We start from the raw sequence: 19,487 nt of genomic DNA on the forward strand, positions 1-19,487 counted from the left end.
TCAACCTGTCCTCATCCTCACCCACATAAACTTGTTCGGCTGAAGGCATATTGTTAAGTTCTTCTTTAATAAATACAGATACAAATATTTATTAAACATACTACTTATCTCCTCGTCATTATCCGTTATTTGACCTGTTTCAGTTTTTAATGGACCTATCCTTTCCCTAGTCATTGTTCGATATAACTGAAAAAAAACTTTTGGATTTGTCTTTGCGTGGCCTGCTAGGCGAACTTCATAGTTTCTTTTTGCTCTCTTATCTCTTTTTTAACATTTCTAACCAGTTGTACGAATTCCTGTTCTAAACTTAATTCCCCATTCTTAATCCTTTTGTACCACGTTCATGTCTCGCTCCATGACCGGCCCACTCCCCCCCCCCCATGCCCAAGACTTTCCAATCTATTTGACCCAAAAAAATTCTTAGGCTATTGAAATCAGCTTTTCGAAAATCTGGCACTTTAACAGAATTTTCTCCAACAGATCCATTTCATTCCATTCTAAATCTGATTTCTTTGTGATCACTCTTCCTTTGCTCACTCCCTATATCAATGTTATATATGTGTGTTTCTCTGTTAGTTAACACTAAATCTAAAATATTATTTTCCCGCGTTGGTTCCTTAATGTGTTGGCTAAGAAAGCAATCGTCAATTAATTCTAGAAAATCTTCTGCTTCATTATTCCCTGTTCTTTACACACAGAAATCACAATAACGTGATGCATCAAATGAATTGATGCATCGCTTATATCTCAGGTGGCATATCATATATCCTCCCTTGCATCGCTGGCATATCATATATCCTCCCTTGCATCGCTGGCATATCATATATCCTCCCTTGCATCGCTGGCATATCATATATCCTATGATATGCCAGCCTTTTACCTCCTGGCCTTTTTACTCAACAGGGCGTCCCTACCTCCACAAGGTGATCAAATGCAATTAGAAAGTGATTGGTGTGTGTGTGTGTACTCACCTAGTTGTGCTTGCAGGGGTTGAGCTTTGGCTCTTTGGTCCCGCTTCTCAACCGTCAATCAACAGGTGTACAGGTTCCTGAACCTACTGGGCTATCATGTCTACACTTGAAACTGTGTATGGAGTCTGCCTCCACCACATCACTTCCTAATGCATTCCATTTGTCAACCACTCTGATACTAAAAAGTTCTTTCTATTATCTCTGTGGCTCATTTGGGCACTCAGTTTCCACCTGTGTTCCCCTAATGCGTGTGCCCCTTGTATTATATAGCCTGTCTTCATCTACCCTATCAATTCCCTTGAGAATCTTGAATGTGGTGATCATGTCCCCCCCTAACTCTTCTGTGTTCCAGCGAAGTGAGGTTTAATTCCCGTAGTCTCTCCTCGTAGCTCATACCTCTCACCTCGGGTACTAGTCTGGTGGCAAACCTTTGAACCTTTTCCAGTTTAGTCTTATCCTTAACTAGATATGGACTCCATGCTGGGGCTGCATACTTCAGAATTGGCCTGACATATGTGGTATACAAAGGTCTGAATGATTCCTTGCACAAGTTTCTGAATGCCGTTCTTATGTTGGCCAGCCTACCATATGCCGCTGATGTTATCCACTTGATATGGGCTGCAGGAGACAGGTCTGGCATGATGTCAATCCCCAAGTCTTTTTCTCTCTCTGACTCTTGAAGAATTTCATCTCCCAGATGATACCTAGTATCTGGCCTCCTGCTCCCTACACCTATCTTCATTACATTTCATTTGCTTGGGTTAAGCTATAACAACCATTTGTTCGACAGTTTGTCAAGGTCTTCTTGAAGCCTCAAGCAGTCCTCCTTTGTCTTAATCCTTCTCATAATTTTGGCATCGTAAGCAAACATTGAGAGAAATTAATCTATACCCTCCGGGAGATCATTTACATATATCAGAAACAAGATAGAACCGAGTACAGAGCCCTGTGGAACTCCACTGGTGACTTCACGCCAATCTGAGGTCTCACCCCTTATCATAACTCTCTGCTTCCTATTGCTTAGGTACTCCCTTATTCACTAGAGCACCTTACCAGCTACACCTGCCTGTCTCTCCAGCTTATGTACCAGCCTCTTATGCGGTACTGTGTCAAAGGCTTTCTGACAATCCAAGAAAATGTAGTCCGCCCAGCCTTCTCTTTCTTATTTAATCTTTGTTACCTGATCGTAGAATTCTATTAAACCTGCCAGGCAAGATTTTCCCTCTCTGAACCCATGTTGGCGATTTGTCACGAAGTCCCTTCTCTCCAGATGTGTTACCAGCTTTTTTCTCACGATCTGTTCCATCACCTTGCATGGTATACAAGTCAAGGACACTGGCCTGTAGTTCAGTGCCTCTTGCCTGTCGCCCTTTTTGTATATTGGGACCACATTCGCCGCCTTCCATATTTCTGGTAGATCTCCTGTCTCCAGTGACCTACTGTACACTGTGGAGAGTGGCAAGCAAAGTGTCTCTGCACGCTCTTTCAGTACCCATGGTGAGATCCCGTCTGAACCAACAGCCTTTCTAACATCCAGATCCAGCAGGTGTCTCTTGACCTCCTCTCTCGTAATTTTGAACACTTCAGAAGGCTGCCTGGTTTACTTTTCTTTCTCCTAGCACAGTGACCTCACCTTGTTCTATTGTGAAGACCTCCTGGAACCTCTTGTTGAGTTCTTCACACACCTCTTTGTCAATCTCTGTATACCTGTCCTCGCCTGTTCTAAGTTTCATTACCTGTTATTTCACTGTTGTCTTCTTCCTGATGTGACTGTGGAGTAGTTTTGGTTCGGTCTTGGCTTTGTTTGCTATATGATTTTCATAATTTTTCTCTGCTTCTCTTCTCACTCTAACACACTCATTCCTAGTTCTCTGGTATATCTCTCTGCTTTCTGGTGTTCTGTTATTCCGGAAGTTCCTCCACGCCCTTTTGTTCAGTCCCATTGCTTCCATACATGCCGTATTATACCATGGATTCTTCTTTTGTTTCTCGGATTTTTCCCTTTGGGCTGGTATGAACCTGTTTACTGCCTCCTGACACTTTTGGGTCACATAGTCCATCATATCTTATACTGACTTAGGTCTGTGTCCCATGGTATTTCCTTTAGGAAACTTCTCATCTCCTCGTAGTTTCCATTCGGTATGCCAGCCTTTTATTTCCTAGTTCTTTTTTGGGGGAGATAATTCCTAGCTCTACCAGGTACTCAAAGTTCAATACACTGTGATCACTCATTCCCAAGAGTGCTTCCATTTTAACTTCCCTTATATCCCACTCATTTAGGGTAAATATCAAATCAAGCATGGCTGGTTCATCTTCTCCTCTCATTCTTGTTGGTCCTTAGATGTGCTGGCTTAGAAAGTTTCTTGTTGCCACGTCCAGCAGCTTAGCTTTCCATGTTTCTGATCCCCCATGCGGGTCTCTGTTCTCCCAATCTATCCTCCCATGGTTGAAGTCTCACATGATTAGTAGTCTAGATACATTCCTGCTAGCAACAGAAGCTGCTCTCTCTCTATTATGTTAATGGTGGCCATGTTGGTTGTCATATTCCTGTCTAGGTCTTCTGTCATTTGGTGGTAGATTATATATGACTACGACTATAATTTTTTGTCCTCCAGTTGTTATGGTACCTGTTATGTAGTCACTGAAACCTTTCTCAGCCCAAAATAACCATCTCCTCAAAGTCCCAGCCTTTTCTTATCAGCAGAGGTACACCACCACCACCTCTTCCTTCTCTCTCTTTCCTCATAACATAATAGTCCTGTGGGAACAATGCATTTCTTATGGTTTAAGTTAGTTTTGTTTCTGTTGGTGCTATTATGTCTGGGTTTTCTTCTAGTACCCATTCTCCAAGGTCATTTGCTTTATTTGTATTTCCATCTGTGTTAGTGTACATTGCCTTGAGGCTCACTTTCTTCTGTTCCTTCTCAAATCGCCTCCTTGGTGAGTGTTCTGCTGGTGGGGGAAGCTGTTCTATGGGTGATAGGATTTGTGAGGTGGATAACAGGGTCTCAGAGGATACTGGGGTGAGGGGCGGGGTGTCAAGTGAAGGAGAGCGTACAGGTAGGGTATGGGATGAAGGGGGAGGGAGGACAGGAAGGAGAAGGGGGGGAGGGGGGATATGGCGAGAAGAGGGGATGGGTAGTAGGGTGGGAATGGGGTGTAGAGGGAGGGAGATTTGGCTGAGCATTTGAGTGGGGGCAGGGAGGGTTTGGTGTAGGGGGTTTTCTATGCAGAGGAGGGTGGTGGGGTTGCCCTCCCGTCTGGTGTTACTGGGTAGCTGGTTGTGGGTTCACCCCTCACCTTTGGAGATGTTGTGTTAGAGGTCGTGATTTCCTGGTTTTCCCCTCGCGCCCTGCGCTTCTTCCATGCTTCTGCTGCCATGGTTCTCTCCTCCCTTGTCATCTCCCTCTGGAGGAATACTTTTTTTAATTTTCCTACATATTGCAGGTTGCTCTTCTTTGTTAGAATCATCTACTTTGTGTTCTCGTTTGCAAACACTATCTTTAACACATGGTCTAGGTCTTTGTTGTACCAGCCTATCCTGAAAACCTTTTCAATTCTATGCTCAGCCCCTTCCATCTCTAGTGCCTTCAGTATTTCATTCACTGCTGCATTATCCTTATCATTCCACTCTGTCCTTTTGGAGCCTTCCTGCTCTTTAATACCCACAGTTTCCACTGATCTTATTCTTTCCAACAGCTGGCTAGTGAAATGTGCCGCTTCCTGTGAGGTGGATGCTTTCATTACCAACTCCATCATTGTGGACATTACTTCAGAGTTTTTTTAGCATTTCTGCAAATGTTGCTTTCATAGTGGCATTCTCTTCCAATATACTATTTCCACCTTCTCCCTGGAGGATTATCTGAGTCTCAGCATCAATACTGTTCTCTTTGAGGGTTTTAATCTCCTCCTTTGCTGCTGTCAGCTCTCTTTTCAGTTTGCTTATTTCTTTCTTTATTTCTGGTATCATTCCCTGCATTTCGCTCTTGATATCCTCCAAAAACTGGGTGAACATTTCCTTCATTTTGTCACCTTGATTTTTCTCTGTTCCCCTGTTACCTCTGGCTATCATGCTTGCCCCTGTTCCTGTTATGCCGTGATAGGATTTGTCAGGAGGAGGGCAAGCGGTGAGAGAGAGAGAGAGACAGACAGACAGAGAGAGAGAGAGAGATAGAGATAAAGAGAGATAGAGAGAGAGAGGGGGGGATGGAAAGGGGTGAGAGAGTGGAGTGGAAATAGTGGATTAGTGGAGGAATAGGGGAGTGGAGAGGAAGGAGGGGGGAGTTGGGAGTGTGCTAGGGGCATAGGATGCTTGGGGGGGGGGGAGATAAGGGGTATAGTTGGTCAACAGGGCCTGAAAGATGACCTAGACAGATAGGGAGATAGGAAGAGACAGAGGAAGGAAGGTGGTACAGAGAGAGGGGGGAAATGGGAGTGTTAGAGTGAGAGAGGGTCCGTAAGGTTATGTACTTGCTGTGTGTTGTTTGCGAGTGTATTCACCTAGCTGTATTCACCTAGTTGTGTTTGCGGGGGTTGATCTCTGCTCTTTCGGCCTGCCTCTCAACTGTCAATCAACTGTTTCTACAGCTACTATTTTTTTCTCTCTCTTCACACCACTCCACATACACACACCCCAGGAAGCAGCCCGTGATAGCTGACTAACTCCCAGGTACCTATTTACTGCTAGATAACAGGAGCATAGGGCGAAGGAAACTCTGCCCATCGTTTCTCGCCGGCACCTGGAAACGATCCCGGAACCACAGGATCACGTGCTCACTCAGCGTGCTGTCCGCTCGGCTGGCAGGCTCCCTGCGTGTGTGTGTGTGACACCAAGGTATCAAATCCTGTGTGTGTGTGTGTGTGTGTGTGTGTGTGTGTACTCACCTAGTTGTGCTTGCGGGGGTTGAGCTCTGGCTCTTTGGTCCCGCCTCTCAAGCGTCTATCAACAGGTGTACAGGTTCGTGAGCGTATTGGGCTCTATCATATCTACACTTGAAATTGTGTATGGAGTCAGCCTCCACCACATCACTTCCTAATGCATTTCATTTGTCAACCACTCTGACACTAAAAAAAAAGTTTTCTAATGTCTCTGTGGCTCATTTGGGCACTCAGTTTCTACCTGTGTCCCCCTAGTGTGTGTGTGTGTGTGTGTGTGTGTGTTCTCACCTAGTTGTGTCTGCAGGATCGAGCATTGACTCTTGGATCCCGCCTTTCGAGCATCGGTTGTTTACAGCAATGACTCCGGTCCTATTTCCCTATCATACCTGGTTTCAAAATTATGAATAGAATTTGCTTCCACAACCTGGTCCTTAAGTGCATTCCATTTTTCCACTACTCTCACGCTAAAAGAAAACTTCCTAACATCTCTGTGACTCATCTGGGTTTCCAGCTTCCACCCATGTCCCCTCGTTCTCTTACTATTCCGTGTGAACATTTCTTCTATGTCCACTCTGTCAATCCCTCTCAGTATTTTATAAGTTCCTAACATGTCCCCCCTCTCCCTTCTTCTTTCTAGTGTCGTAAGGCACAGTTCCTTCAGGCGCTCCTCATACCCCATCCCTCGTAGCTCTGGGACAAGTCTCCTTGCAAACCTCTGAACCTTTTCCAGTTTCTTTATATGCTTCTTCAGATGGGGTTTCCATGATGAGGCGGCATACTCTAAGACTGGCCTCACGTAGGCAGTGTAAAGCGCCCTAAATGCCTCCTTACTTAGGTTTCTGAATGATGTTCTAACTTTTGCTAGTGTAGAGTATGCTGCTGTCGTTATCCTATTTATATGTGCCTCAGGAGATAGATTAGGTGTTACATCCACGCTCAGGTCTCTTTCTCGCGACGTCACAGGTAGGCTGTTCCCCTTCATTGTGTACTGTCCCTTTGGTCTCCTATCTCCTAGTCCCATTTCCATAACTTTACATTTGATCGTGTTGCATTCCAGTAGCCATTGCTACTAGCCAATTCCAGTGTGTGTGTGTACTCACCTATATGTACTCACCTATATGTGCTTGCAGGATCGAGCATTGACTCTTGGATCCCGCCTTTCTAGCTATCGGTTGTTTACAGCAATGACTCCTGTCCCATTTCCCTATCATACCTAGTTTTAAAAGTATGAATAGTATTTGCTTCCACAACCTGTTCCCCAAGTGCATTCCATTTTTCTACTACTCTCACGCTAAAAGAAAACTTCCTAACATCTCTGTGACTCATCTGAGTTTCCAGTTTCCACCCATGTCCCCTCGTTCTGTTATTATTACGTGTGAACATTTGATCTATTTCCACTTTGTCAATTCCCCTGAGTATTTTATATGTCCCTATCATATCTCCTCTCTCCCTTCTTTTCTCTAGTGTCGTAAGGTTCAGTTCCTTCAGCCGCTCTTCATATCCCATCCCTCGTAGCTCTGGGACAAGCCTCGTCGCAAACCTCTGAACCTTCTCCAGTTTCTTTATGTGTTTCTTCAGGTGGGGGCTCCATGATGGCGCGGCATACTCTAAGACGGGTCTCACGTAGGCAGTGTAAAGCGCCCTAAAAGCTTCCTCATTTAGGTTTCTGAATGAAGTTCTAATTTTCGCCAGTGTAGAGTACGCTGCTGTCGTTATCCTATTTATATGTGCCTCAGGAGTTAGATTAGGTGTCACATCCACTCCCAGGTCTCTTTCTCGAATCGTTACAGGTAGGCTGTTCCCCTTCATTGTGTACTGTCCCTTTGGTCTCCTGTCACCTGATCCCATTTCCATAACTTTACATTTACTGGTGTTAAACTCCAGTAGCCATTTCTCTGACCATCTCTGTAGCCTGTTTAAGTCCTCTTGGAGGATCCTACAATCCTCGTCTGTCACAACTCTTCTCATTAATTTTGCGTCATCTGCAAACATTGACATGTATGATTCCACTCCTGTAAACATATCATTTACGTAAATTAGAAAGAGGATTGGTCCCAGCACCGATCCTTGAGGTACTCCACTTGTTACTGTTCGCCAGTCCGACTTTTCGCCCCTTACCATTACCCTCTGGCTCCTTCCTGTTAGGTAGTTCTTCACCCATACTAGGGCCTTTCCGCTTACTCCTGCCTGCCTCTCAAGTTTGTATAGCAGTCTCATGTGCGGTACCGTATCAAAGGCCTTTTGGCAGTCAAGAAATATGCAGTCTGCCCAGCCTTCTCTATCCTGCCTTATGTGTGTATGTGTGTGTGTGTGTGTGTGTGTATCCAGATCCAGACCAGCATCTCATCACTTAACCCAGGATCTCTCTCCCAGTACAGGAGGTTACCTCACTCACGTCAGCAGCATCTCTTTTCTAACATAGTCTCCTGGTGTACCTGCAGGACACGGCCGGGATGCCCGCCCTGGCATGAAGACATACCAGTGCCACCTTCAGCACCAGGGACGGTGTGTCGGGGGAGCTGATGGTCACTCCACCATCACCACCACCATCACGTCCACCATCACCACCACCATCACGTCCAGCATCACCACCAGGGCAGGAGGAAGGCAGGGCGGGGCGGCAGCTGGTGGCCGCCACACTGTACAGGCAGAGCACTCTGGCGTAATAGATACATTGTAGTTTGAGATACTCTTCAGTAAATTGGTGTGTGTTTTGTATCATATTTTCACATATGCATATCTATTTTCGCTTGGAGGAGTGGTCAGTGGGAGGTGTGTGTTTGTGTAAGAGTATGCTTGAGCGCGTGTGTGTGTTTGTCTGAGAGAATTGCTGAGCGTGTGTTTGTGTGTGAGTATGCCTGAACGTATGTGTGTGTGTGTGGTTGTGTGAGTGTATGCTTCAGCGTGTGTGTGTGTTCTCACCTAGTTGTGCTTGCGGGGTTTGATCTTTGGCTCTTTGGTCCCGCCTCTCAACCATCAATCAACTGGTGTACAGATTCCAGAGCCTGTTGGGCTCTATCATATCTACATGTAAAACTGTGTATGGAGTCAGCCTCCACCACATCACTGCCTAATGCATTCTACCTGTTAACTACTCTGACACTGAAAAAGTTCTTTCTAACGTCCCTGTGGCTCATTTGGGTATTCGGTTTCCACCTGTGTCCCCTTGCTTGCGTACCACCAGTGTTGAATAGTTTATCCTTGTCTACCCGGTCCGTTCCCCTGAGGATTCTGTAGGTAGTGATCATGTCTCCCCTTACTCTTCTGTCTTCCAGTGTCGTAAGGTGCATTTCCCGCAGCCTTTCCTCGTAACTCATGCCTCTTAGTTCTGGAAATAGTCTAGTGGCATACCTATGAACTTTTTCCAGCTTCGCCTTGTGCTTGACAAGGTATGGGCTCCATACTGGGGCCGAATACTCCAGAATTGGTCTTACATATGTGATATACAAGATTCTGAATGATTCCTTACACAGGTTCTTGATGACTGTTCTGATGTTAGCCAGCCTCGCATATGCCGCAGATGTAATTCTTTTTATGTTGGCTTCAGAAGACAGGTTTGGTGTGATATCAACCCCTAGACCTTTCTCTCTGTCCGTTTCATGAAGGACTTCATCTCCTATTCTGTATACTGTGTCTGGCCTCCTGTTTCCACCGCCTAGTTTCTTTACTTTGCATATATTCGGGTTGAACTTTAGCAGCCATTTGTTGGACCATTCATTCAGTCTGTCTAGGACATCTTGTAGCCTCCTACTATCATCCTCTGTTTCAATCCTCCTCATAATTTTTGCATCATCAGCACACTGTGTGTGTGTGTGTGTGTGTGTGTGTGTGTTTACTAGTTTACTAGTTGTGTTTACTAGTTGTGTTTTTACGGGGGTTGAGCTTTGCTCTTTCGGCCCGCCTCTCAACTGTCAATCAACTGTTTACTAACTACTATTTTTTTTTTTTTTTTTCCCACACCACACACACACACACACCCCAGGAAGCAGCCCGTGACAGCTGACTAACTCCCAGGTACCTATTTACTGCTAGGTAACAGGGGCATTCAGGGTGAAAGAAACTTTGCCCATTTGTTTCTGCCTCGTGCGGGAATCGAACCCGCGCCACAGAATTACGAATCCTGCGCGCTATCCACCAGGCTACGAGGCCCGTATGGTGTGTGTGTGTGTGTGTGTGTGTGTGTGTGTGTGTGTGTGTGTGTGTGTGTGTGTGTGTGTGTGTGTGTGTGTGTGTGTGTGTTTGAGAGTATGCCTGAACGTGTGTGCGTGTGTTTGTGCGGCATCATACTGGCACGAGCCTGTGTGTGTATTCACCTAATTGTTCTTGAGGTGTTGAGCTTTGGCTCTTTAGTCCTGCCTCTCAACTCAGTCAACTGCTGTACAGATTCCTGAGCCGACTGGACTTTATCATATCTACTCTTGAAACTGTGTATGGAATCAGCCTCCGCCACATCACTGCTTAGTGCATTCCATTTGTTAACTACTTTGACACTGAAAACGTTCTTTCTAACGTCACTGTGGCTCATTTGGGTACTCAGTTTCCACCTGTGTTCCCTCGTTCGCGTACCACCCGTTAAACAGTTTATCCTTCTCTACCCCTGTAAATTCCTCTGAGAATTTTGTAGGTCGTGATCATGTCCCCCTTACTCTTCTGTCTTCCAGTGTCGTGTTGTGCATTTCACCCAGCCTTTCCTCGTAACACATGCCTCTTAGTTCTGGGACTAGCCTAGTGGCATACCTCTGAACTTTTTTCAAGCTTCGACTTGTGCTTGACAAGGTACGGGCTCCATGCTGGGGCCGCACACTCCAAGATTTGTTGCATATGTGGTATACAAGGGTCTGAATGATTCCTTACACAGTTTTCTGAAGGCTGTTCTGATGTTAGCCAGCCTTGCATACGCCACAGATGTTATTCTTTTGATGTGGGATTCAGGAGACAGGTTTGGTGTGATATCAACTCCTAGATATTTCTCTCTGTCCGTTCCGTGAAGGACTTCATCTCCCATTCTGTATCTTGTGTCTTGCCTCTTGTTTCCATCGCCTAGTTTCTTTACCTTACATTCACTCGGGTTGAACTTTAGCAGCCATTTGTTGGATCAGTCATTCAGTTTGTCTAGGTCATCTTGTAGCCCCATACTATCTTCCTCCATCTTAATCCTCCTCATAATTTTTGCATCATCAGCAATCAATGAGAGGAGCGATTCTATGTGTGTGTGTGTGTGCGCGTGTTTGCACGCGTGTTTGTGTGCGCGCGCGCGCGCGTGTGTGTGTGTGTGTGTGTGTGTGTGTGTGTGTGTGTGTGTGTGTGTGTGTGTGTGTGTGTGTGTGTGTGTGTGTGTGTGTGTAGTGAGTTTGTGTGTGTGTGTGTGTGTGTGTGTGTGTGTGTGTGTGTGTGTGTGTGTGTGTGTGTGTGTGTGTGTGTGTGTGTGTAGTGAGTTTGTGTGTGTGTAAGTTTGAGCTGTTATATTACAGGGTAGAGATAGACGGATCGGGGAAGGGGAAGAGGTAAGGCGGTTGAGGGAAGGGAGTAGGGGTCAGGGGCGTTGAGATCATTGTGAAAGACTATGCCTTGTACTGAGGGGAGACTGAGGGGAGCACAGGCCAAGGCTGGTAACAAAGTGAGGCTTGTGAGAGGGAAGGGGAGATAGGTGAGAGAGGCTAGAGGGAGAAGAGACAGGAGAAGGGACTGGAGGGAAGGGGGACAGCCCTCAAATCACTGTGTGTGTGGGGGGGGGGGGTGAGGCTCCTCCAACAGTTAGATGTTAGTGTGTGGAGGAAGTGCCTCCAGCTCTAGAGGGTCAGTGAGAGAGATAAGACTCTCCAGCCCTCAGGGGTTACTGTGAGAGGGTAGAGCCTCCATGAACAGTGGGGTTAGTGGTCAGAGGTCACTGTTTAGGAAAGTAACAAAAGGTCAAGAGATCTGCAGGAGTGTGAGAGAATGAAGACACAGCCACCAGAGGTCAGCGGGACGAGGACGAAAGTGTCAGGTGTGAATGCGAGAAAGATGTGAAGTATATATTTGTAGGTAAATTAAAAATAAATACAAGGTGTTTGAAAAAAATTGATATAATTTGGGATGTAAATATCCGCGTAACTACAGAGTCTAGGCAAATGAAACAAAACAGGCTGAATGTTGAGCAAAATAAGATTTATTCGTCAAAATTCGAATGAGAAATATAAATTTATGTGAATTTCATGAACGATTTCAAAGGTTTTCAATATGGGCGCCGCCAGTGACCCGACCCACGTCAAGGCTGTAGTCCAGCTCCCGAAACTATTATTAGCGAGCATATCCTTGCGACGCGCCTCTCTCTCGTTGGAGAACTTTGGGTTTCCAGATATAGTCTGATTATAATCTGATGATCATCTGGTAGACTTCCTGTGGGGGTTCACACGAAGGTGTTTTGAGCCCGCTCATCGATCTCTTCTGTTACTGTTGGTCGTCCAGATCCTTGTGCCCTGCACTGTCAGCCTTCCCCTTTGAACTTTTTGTGCCATGTCCAAATCTGCAGTGCAGTTAGTGCATTTTTAGCGAATTCTCTTAAAATTGCGCACCGCACAGTCTTGTTCGACTGTGTTCGAACACACTCTAACACACTAAACTCCTTTTCCTTTCCAGTCAATGTCATTTCTATATCTGAAAAGAAAAACAATTAGTAATTTTTAGTTGTTTCAACACATGCTCTTAAAATTTTAGATTATTTAAGAGAAATTTTGTCAAGTTAATAACAGATTACGAAATTATATCAAATTTTCTGAAACACCCTGAATATCAATGATGAAATTAGGCAAAAACGATACTTGGTTACATATCTAGAAATCTTAGTAAAAGGACATAAAATGTTATTGTTCAGCTTTGTCTTACCCTTCTTATGTCCTATTTTCACTATGCAGTACATGATTGACACATGCAATGTATCAACACAAAACACGAGAGTGAATCAAAGTTGCAATCATTTAGACTGAGAAACAGCCTGGGCTGATTGGTTAGGAAAAAGACCTGCTGATGTATGAAATAAATTACCGAGTGACTTGGTATAAGTTGGATTCCTAGATTGTTTCAAGCGAAGGGTAAAAATATATACAAATTGGGTTGGGTGAGTATAAACAGAATCTGCCTTGATCAAATAAGCATTCTGAAGCTTTCTTTACTCATACACTCTTATGTCAGCCACGAGAGGTACTGGAGAGCAGATGTAGTGGGTCTCAGGCACTGCAGGCGGCCAATAGGAGTAGGAGCGCAGGTATAAGTAGTGTAAAGGCGGACAATTGTGCGTGTGGGGGTCGATGGAGCACGTAATATAGTGATGAGGGTCCAGAGACGCCATACCCGGGACCCACTTCCCCAGTCCCCGACCCATCATGGCTCCTCCTGCACCACAACATGGACCTCCTCACTCACCAGTATATATACAAAAATAAATTTTAAGATTTTTACGTCTTTCATTTTATTCTTTCCTCAATGGTCATGTACAAGTGCATACGTGAGAGCCTAGACAAGCTACCAAGGATGCCAAATATTCTCTTTTCTGAAATGTGGGGACGCTACAAACACAACCACAATTGCTACTCCAAATATTCTTTATGTATGTACATCACAAAGAAATCAAAATAACGTGGTATATCAGTGAAAATCATTTTGAGGCAACGGAGTGACTCGATCTTGCGTACTGGTAAATCCCAGACACCTGCCCTAACCGACTCGGCCATAATGGTACTAACGTCGGCCAACCCGGAGCTCTGAATTCGCTGGAAGGTTTTGGAGGCCCCGAACCAGAGCTCAACCAGGGTATTACAGTCGACCCGACCACACTCTGGCCATCGATAATGGTGTTCACACTCTTGCGTCACACTCAGATCACAAAGAAACCATAATTGCGAGATATATTAATGAATATCATTTTGGAGGGACTTGAAGCTGCGTTCTGGTGATTCCCAGACACTGGAGGCCCCAGGCTTGGGGGTCTCCAGAACCTCCAGGTGAATTCAGTAGTTCCAGGTTGGTCGACTTTTATACCATCAAGGCCAAGTTGGTTACAGAACGTGTCAACGGTTATATTCATCGAGCCCTTACCCACTGCTCTGAATGGAGCAACGTGAGTAGTGAGTTTGAAAGGATAACACAAGTTCTGGTGAACAATGGCTGCAGCAATCAAGAGATAAACACTACTATAGGACGACACCCGGACCAGTGCTACAATCCTGAACCAAGAACAGAAACCACATCACCCCCAACAAAATTATATTACAAATCCGCCATGCACAGTGAATATAAGAAAGAATAATGAAATAAATAATCTGTAAAGGAGTAAAAAGCACAACTCCTAAACAAAACATAGACGTGATTATATACTTTAAAACATAGAAGATCACCGACCTCCTCATTAAAAACAGCCCGAGGCCAATTGAGAACCCTTTACAGCAGATGAGTGTGGTATATATGTACACCTGCCCCCACCTTTAGGTATGAAGGTGGTACATAGGTATGACGTCGAACAAGCTCACGAGGCGTTTGACCTGTCATCTTCAATCAGGCGCTCCTAAAATCGCATTAGACTATCCCATGACATCACCCTAACAAGAGGAATGCTGAATAAAAATAGTTGCATATTAGACAAAAGCTAAGACGTAAGAAGAGTACAAATTCTTGAAGCCCTTCACGTAAAAGTGGAACAACCCACCTTAAATAGTCAAATAACGGTACTATTCACACTACCCACCATGAGAGTGAGAGTTCTAATCACCTGACTAATCTCTGTAGGTTTAGTTTATTGCCCCATGCATCTTACCTTTACTCCTTACTTTAGCCTATCCCCTCACCTAATTGTATGTACCTGACCTCCCAGTGGTATAAACCCGATGTTCCATACTGTCTCCTCCCTTGGTCACCATTTGGTCCGGGAGACATCTCCCGTCACGCAGGGTGCAGTCGCACCTGCACAGAACTAACACGCTGGGTACAGTCGCACCTCCACAGATCTCCAGTATCATCTATTGATACTGGTAATGGCTCAAAAGGGCCACCACTTACGAGCTATTCATGCCCGTGCCACCTTTTGGGTGGCTTCATCTTCATCTTAACACATCCACCAGGGAGACATCTCCCGTCATGCAGGGTGCATTCGCACCTCCACAGATCTTCAGTATCAGCTCTTGATACTGATAATGGCTTAAAATGGCCACCACTTACGGGCTATTTATGCCCGTGCCACCTTTTGGGTTGCTTCATCTTCATCTTAACACATTCATAAGGGAGACATCTCCCGTCATGCAGGGTGCATTCGCACCTCCACAGATCTCCAGTATCAGCTCTTGATACTGGTAATGGCTTAAAAGGGCCACCACTTACGGGCTATTCATGCCCGTGCCACCTTTTGGGTTGCTTCATCTTCATCATCTGTCTCCTCCACGGGAGACATCTCCCGTCACGCAGGGTGCAGTCGCACCTCCATAGATCTCCAGTATCAGCTCTTGATACTGTTAATGGCTCAAAAGGGCCGCCACTTACGGGCTATTCATGCCCGTGCCACCTTTTAGGGGGCTTAATCTTTATCAATCAATCAATCTGTCTCCTCCGGGGGCATTCAGCACCGCTCCTGTGCCAGGTAAGTCCACCACGGGCTCACCTTAGCCTGTGCTACTGGCCCCACTCCTGTGCCAGGTAAGTTACGGGCTCACCATAGCCCGCGTTACTTGGAACTTGTTCCGAGTAGCTGAATCTATAACACAAACAACAACTGTCTCCTCAGAGACGGCACCACTCCCGTGCCAGGTAAGTCCACTACGGGCTCACCATAGCCCGTGCTACTTGCCCCGCTCCTGTGCCAGGTAAGTTACGGGCTCACCATAGCCCGTGCTACTTGGAACCTGTTCCGAGTAGCTGAATCTATAACAACAACAACAACAACAACAACTGTCTCCTCCAGGCCTTGGTGGTTGGACTAGGCCAAAACAATGGAAACTCTTGGGCTTCAAGAGCAGGAAAAGTCCTAAACAGACTACATTTAAAAAGCATGATACTTGATAGAGAGGGTGATCAACCACACCCAAATTACACTCCTTCAGCACCGTGGGAAGAGCCTACTTTCAAAGTAGTAATAGAAAGTCTCCCAATGAAAAAAGCTGCCTATGATTCGACAATCCTAAGGCGCATAATAGAAGAGCAAATGTATAGCATAGCAGTAGCAGGAGCCACCCACATCTTCACAGACGGATCGGTTGACACAGAATATGAGAGTGCTGGTGCACGGCCAGAGAAGAGGCATACTGGAGACTGTATCATCAACAGAAACTGAGCTGTTTGCCATACAACAGTCATTCGCATATGTTATTGCACAAAACACTCAAAATGCAACCATACACACACTCAAAAGCTGCACTTCAAATACTAGGACAAAAACAGTGGAAAGATAACGTGGAAATAATTACCACCATTTTGTATCTTGGGGGAGTCGCTATAGGCAAAGGACTCAACATAACCTTAAACTGGATCCCATCCCATGTTGGAATCCCATTAAATGAGAAAGCTGATGAAATTGCTAAATTGGCAACTCGTCATCCAGTGATACATAAAACAATTCAACCCAGCCTAGAGAACATAAAAAACATCATCACCAAAAAACTCTCACATCTCAACAAACCCCATCTACACCAGAGAATAGCTGAAGGTTCGCCCTCTGCAACATGGTATCTTCAGGCAACCAAATTAGGAAGGTTAAATATCCTAAAAGGAATCCACAAGGAAATAGCAGTTAGGTTATATAGACTACGTCTAGGATACAGATGCAACTGGGAGATTGGTGAACCCCGAGAGAGAGAGTCCATCTTCTGCTAAACTGTCACAGAAAAGCAATTACTTCACTATCTTCTGGAATGTGAAGCAACCAACGACCTTAGAAGAGCTTTAAGAGTTCCTGAATCTTGCAGTGGCCACCCTGAAGCCATCAACACAGCCACTCTCCTAGTCAACAAAGGTGTCCAGCAGCTGGACACCCTCATAAAGACTGTGAAGCAGTATCCTCCCCCGCGATAACAGCTTGACGGTTAAAAGCAACCTCAGAATACTGAATAGAATTACTGAAAAAAACAAAAACAAAATTGTACCACTTACGGGCTATTCATGCCCGTGTCACCTTTTGGGTGGTTTAATCTTCATCAATCAATCATCTGTCTCCTCGTCGCCAGCCCATCTCCACAGAACACATGCACATCACTCCCTCAGTTACTCATTTAGTACAGTGCGACCATGTCGCCCCAGCATATGACTCTCCTAACCATCCTTCTGAAATTATTAACGTCAGAAAAACACAGTGATCTCGTAGCAAAAGCAAGAAAAATTGTTGAAAAGAACAGGAATAATGAACCAGAGGATAACTCTACTTACAATGAACCACCGTCGCAAGTTGTTGGAAACGGAAAGGCCAATAAACGAAGAAGAACCGAAGAAACCAATTTAGAAGCTACCCAGAACCCAGGAGCAGCTCCCACACCAATGCTAAGGACCATCTTCAAAACCAAAAAATCCAGTAGATGGTCCAACTTATGCTTACATTGCCGCACTAGAAAAGATCATCCAGGATCAGATCACAGAGCCAAACCTGACATTAGAGACAGATATAACATATCTACAGCTACCCCAGTTATAATTACAAACCTCAGGAATACAGAAGACCTAGTTGAGCTGAAACCAGAGGAAAAAATCACCAAGATGATCGTACATTTCCATGGTGAAGTTCATGCAAACAGACTCTTAGGCAGACGGATGTCACAGCGGCGGAAAGGTGTAAGCACGACAATGTAGAAACAAGACAGGTCCTGGTAACAATAAAAGGACCTCGAATCCACACTCTGACTGATGGGATCTATGGACAATTCAGGCTAAGGCTGTACAATCCAGAAGCCATGCGCTGTTACAGATGTCAGCGCTTCGGCCACCATAAAGATGGCTGCAGAGGCCCGGAACGATGTGAAGTATGCAGCGAGCTCCACAACACCGACATATGCAAAAATCTTCATAAGGAAGGCAAACAAACGAAAGCAAAATGTCCACACTGAGGGGATACACATCACGCCTGGAACAAACGATGTCCAGAAAGGGTAAAAATAATACAAGCTTTCAGATCTACCCAGCAACCAAAAGCCACAACTTCTAGACCACAATCGACCAGACCCTCAGCAAAAAGTCAGTGGTACACTCCTCGGCAAGTCCGAATAAATGAAGATACAAATCAGCAACAGACTAAAGCACCAATTCCTTCTAGTCCAAGCAAAAACATTGCCTCCAATAACTGGAGAAAACGAAGCACTACTCCACAAGGAAACAACAACCGAATACATCAGGGCAGCAAAACGAATACACCTGCTATTGCCTCCATGACCTAAGCACGAATGACGATCTTTACATCATCAAATGCCCCCAGTAGCTGGTGGTAGCAAAGACGCTAGGACCCAACCAAGAGTCTCCTCACCCACCAAGAAAAAAGAAAGGCAGCCAAAGGCGTATCAAGTGACTACTATTCCAACGGTTATTGTCTCCCTGACAGAGACCTTCAGCAAGATGCTTGACAAAGCATTCCAAGCACTGGAACACACCAACCCACAGTCAAGTAAGGAAATGTTAACAAAGTTAAAAAAAAATTCTACTGAACTTATTTCTTCCACGCTTCTACAAGCCCTATGTGAAAAGGTTGACGAAGTAGAAGTCGAAGAAGGTGACTTGACAGAATTTTTTCACCACCCAATGGAAGTCTCCACTCCAACCAAGACGACACAAGCCGTCGGAGAAATCAACACTTTAGAAACTACCAAGGACTCAATGGATTCAACTCTAACAGAATAATGGACAATCTCAAGATTATACAATGGAATATTCAGGGATTCAAAAACAAAGCACAAACAATCAGGGCAGTGCTTCTCATGGTCAACACTGATATTGTTTTACTTTAAGAAAGACTCACCAGGACTGAAAGAAATATCAATATCCCAGGATATCAAGGTTTCCACTGTCAAATTGCACAAGATGGCACCAGAAGCATTTCAATTCTAGTAAGAAATCATATCAATGCCTCGGCAATCACTGACCTGCATTGAGGACGGACAGCATTGAAGAACTCAATGCTGTCCGTCTTCAATGTATACAGGAGCCATAGAGAACACGACATGGATCTCTGCAATCTTTGAAATAGCAGTCATTACACCTACTATCATATCGGGTGACTTCAACACTCATAGTGAATTACTACTTGATTTTGGGGAACCGCCTGTGAGATTTATATATATTTAATTTATATGAATTTATAAAATTTAATTTACGTTAATTTATATATTTTGATAGCAATTTGTATGATGTTTAACGGACTGTATTTCTGCAATATTCACACAAATCGACTCCTTGCACATTAGGGGGTTTATATTAAATTTATATATATGCAGCCAATAAAACTACAGTATTAAACTACATATAATAGTAATAAAATTGGAGGTGCCTTATCTTATTGTACAGTAGGCTTAGTCCACCAGGTATAAACAAGGATGATGACACCAAATAATCCTGGTGGTTGAAGCTAGCATCTCCACCCCTGTACTGGAGTACCAAGCAACTGTACTGCTTCCTCCTCTACACCTGTTAAAGGGCACTTGC

General features: G+C 44.8%; 1 protein-coding gene across 1 annotated transcript in view; it reads right to left on the reverse strand.

The window, feature by feature from the left end:
- Positions 1–18,900: 18,900 nt before the first annotated feature.
- LOC138358023 (uncharacterized) overlaps positions 18,901–19,487 on the reverse strand; it is a 95,919-nt gene continuing 95,332 nt past the window's right edge. The window contains exon 7 of the mRNA XM_069315490.1: positions 18,901–19,014. Coding sequence (XP_069171591.1) covers positions 18,901–19,014 — 114 coding nt within the window. The remainder of the gene's footprint in view (positions 19,015–19,487) is intronic.

The sequence above is a fragment of the Procambarus clarkii genome, chromosome 81 (genome assembly GCF_040958095.1).
Source record: "Procambarus clarkii isolate CNS0578487 chromosome 81, FALCON_Pclarkii_2.0, whole genome shotgun sequence".
Lineage (NCBI taxonomy): Eukaryota > Metazoa > Arthropoda > Malacostraca > Decapoda > Cambaridae > Procambarus > Procambarus clarkii.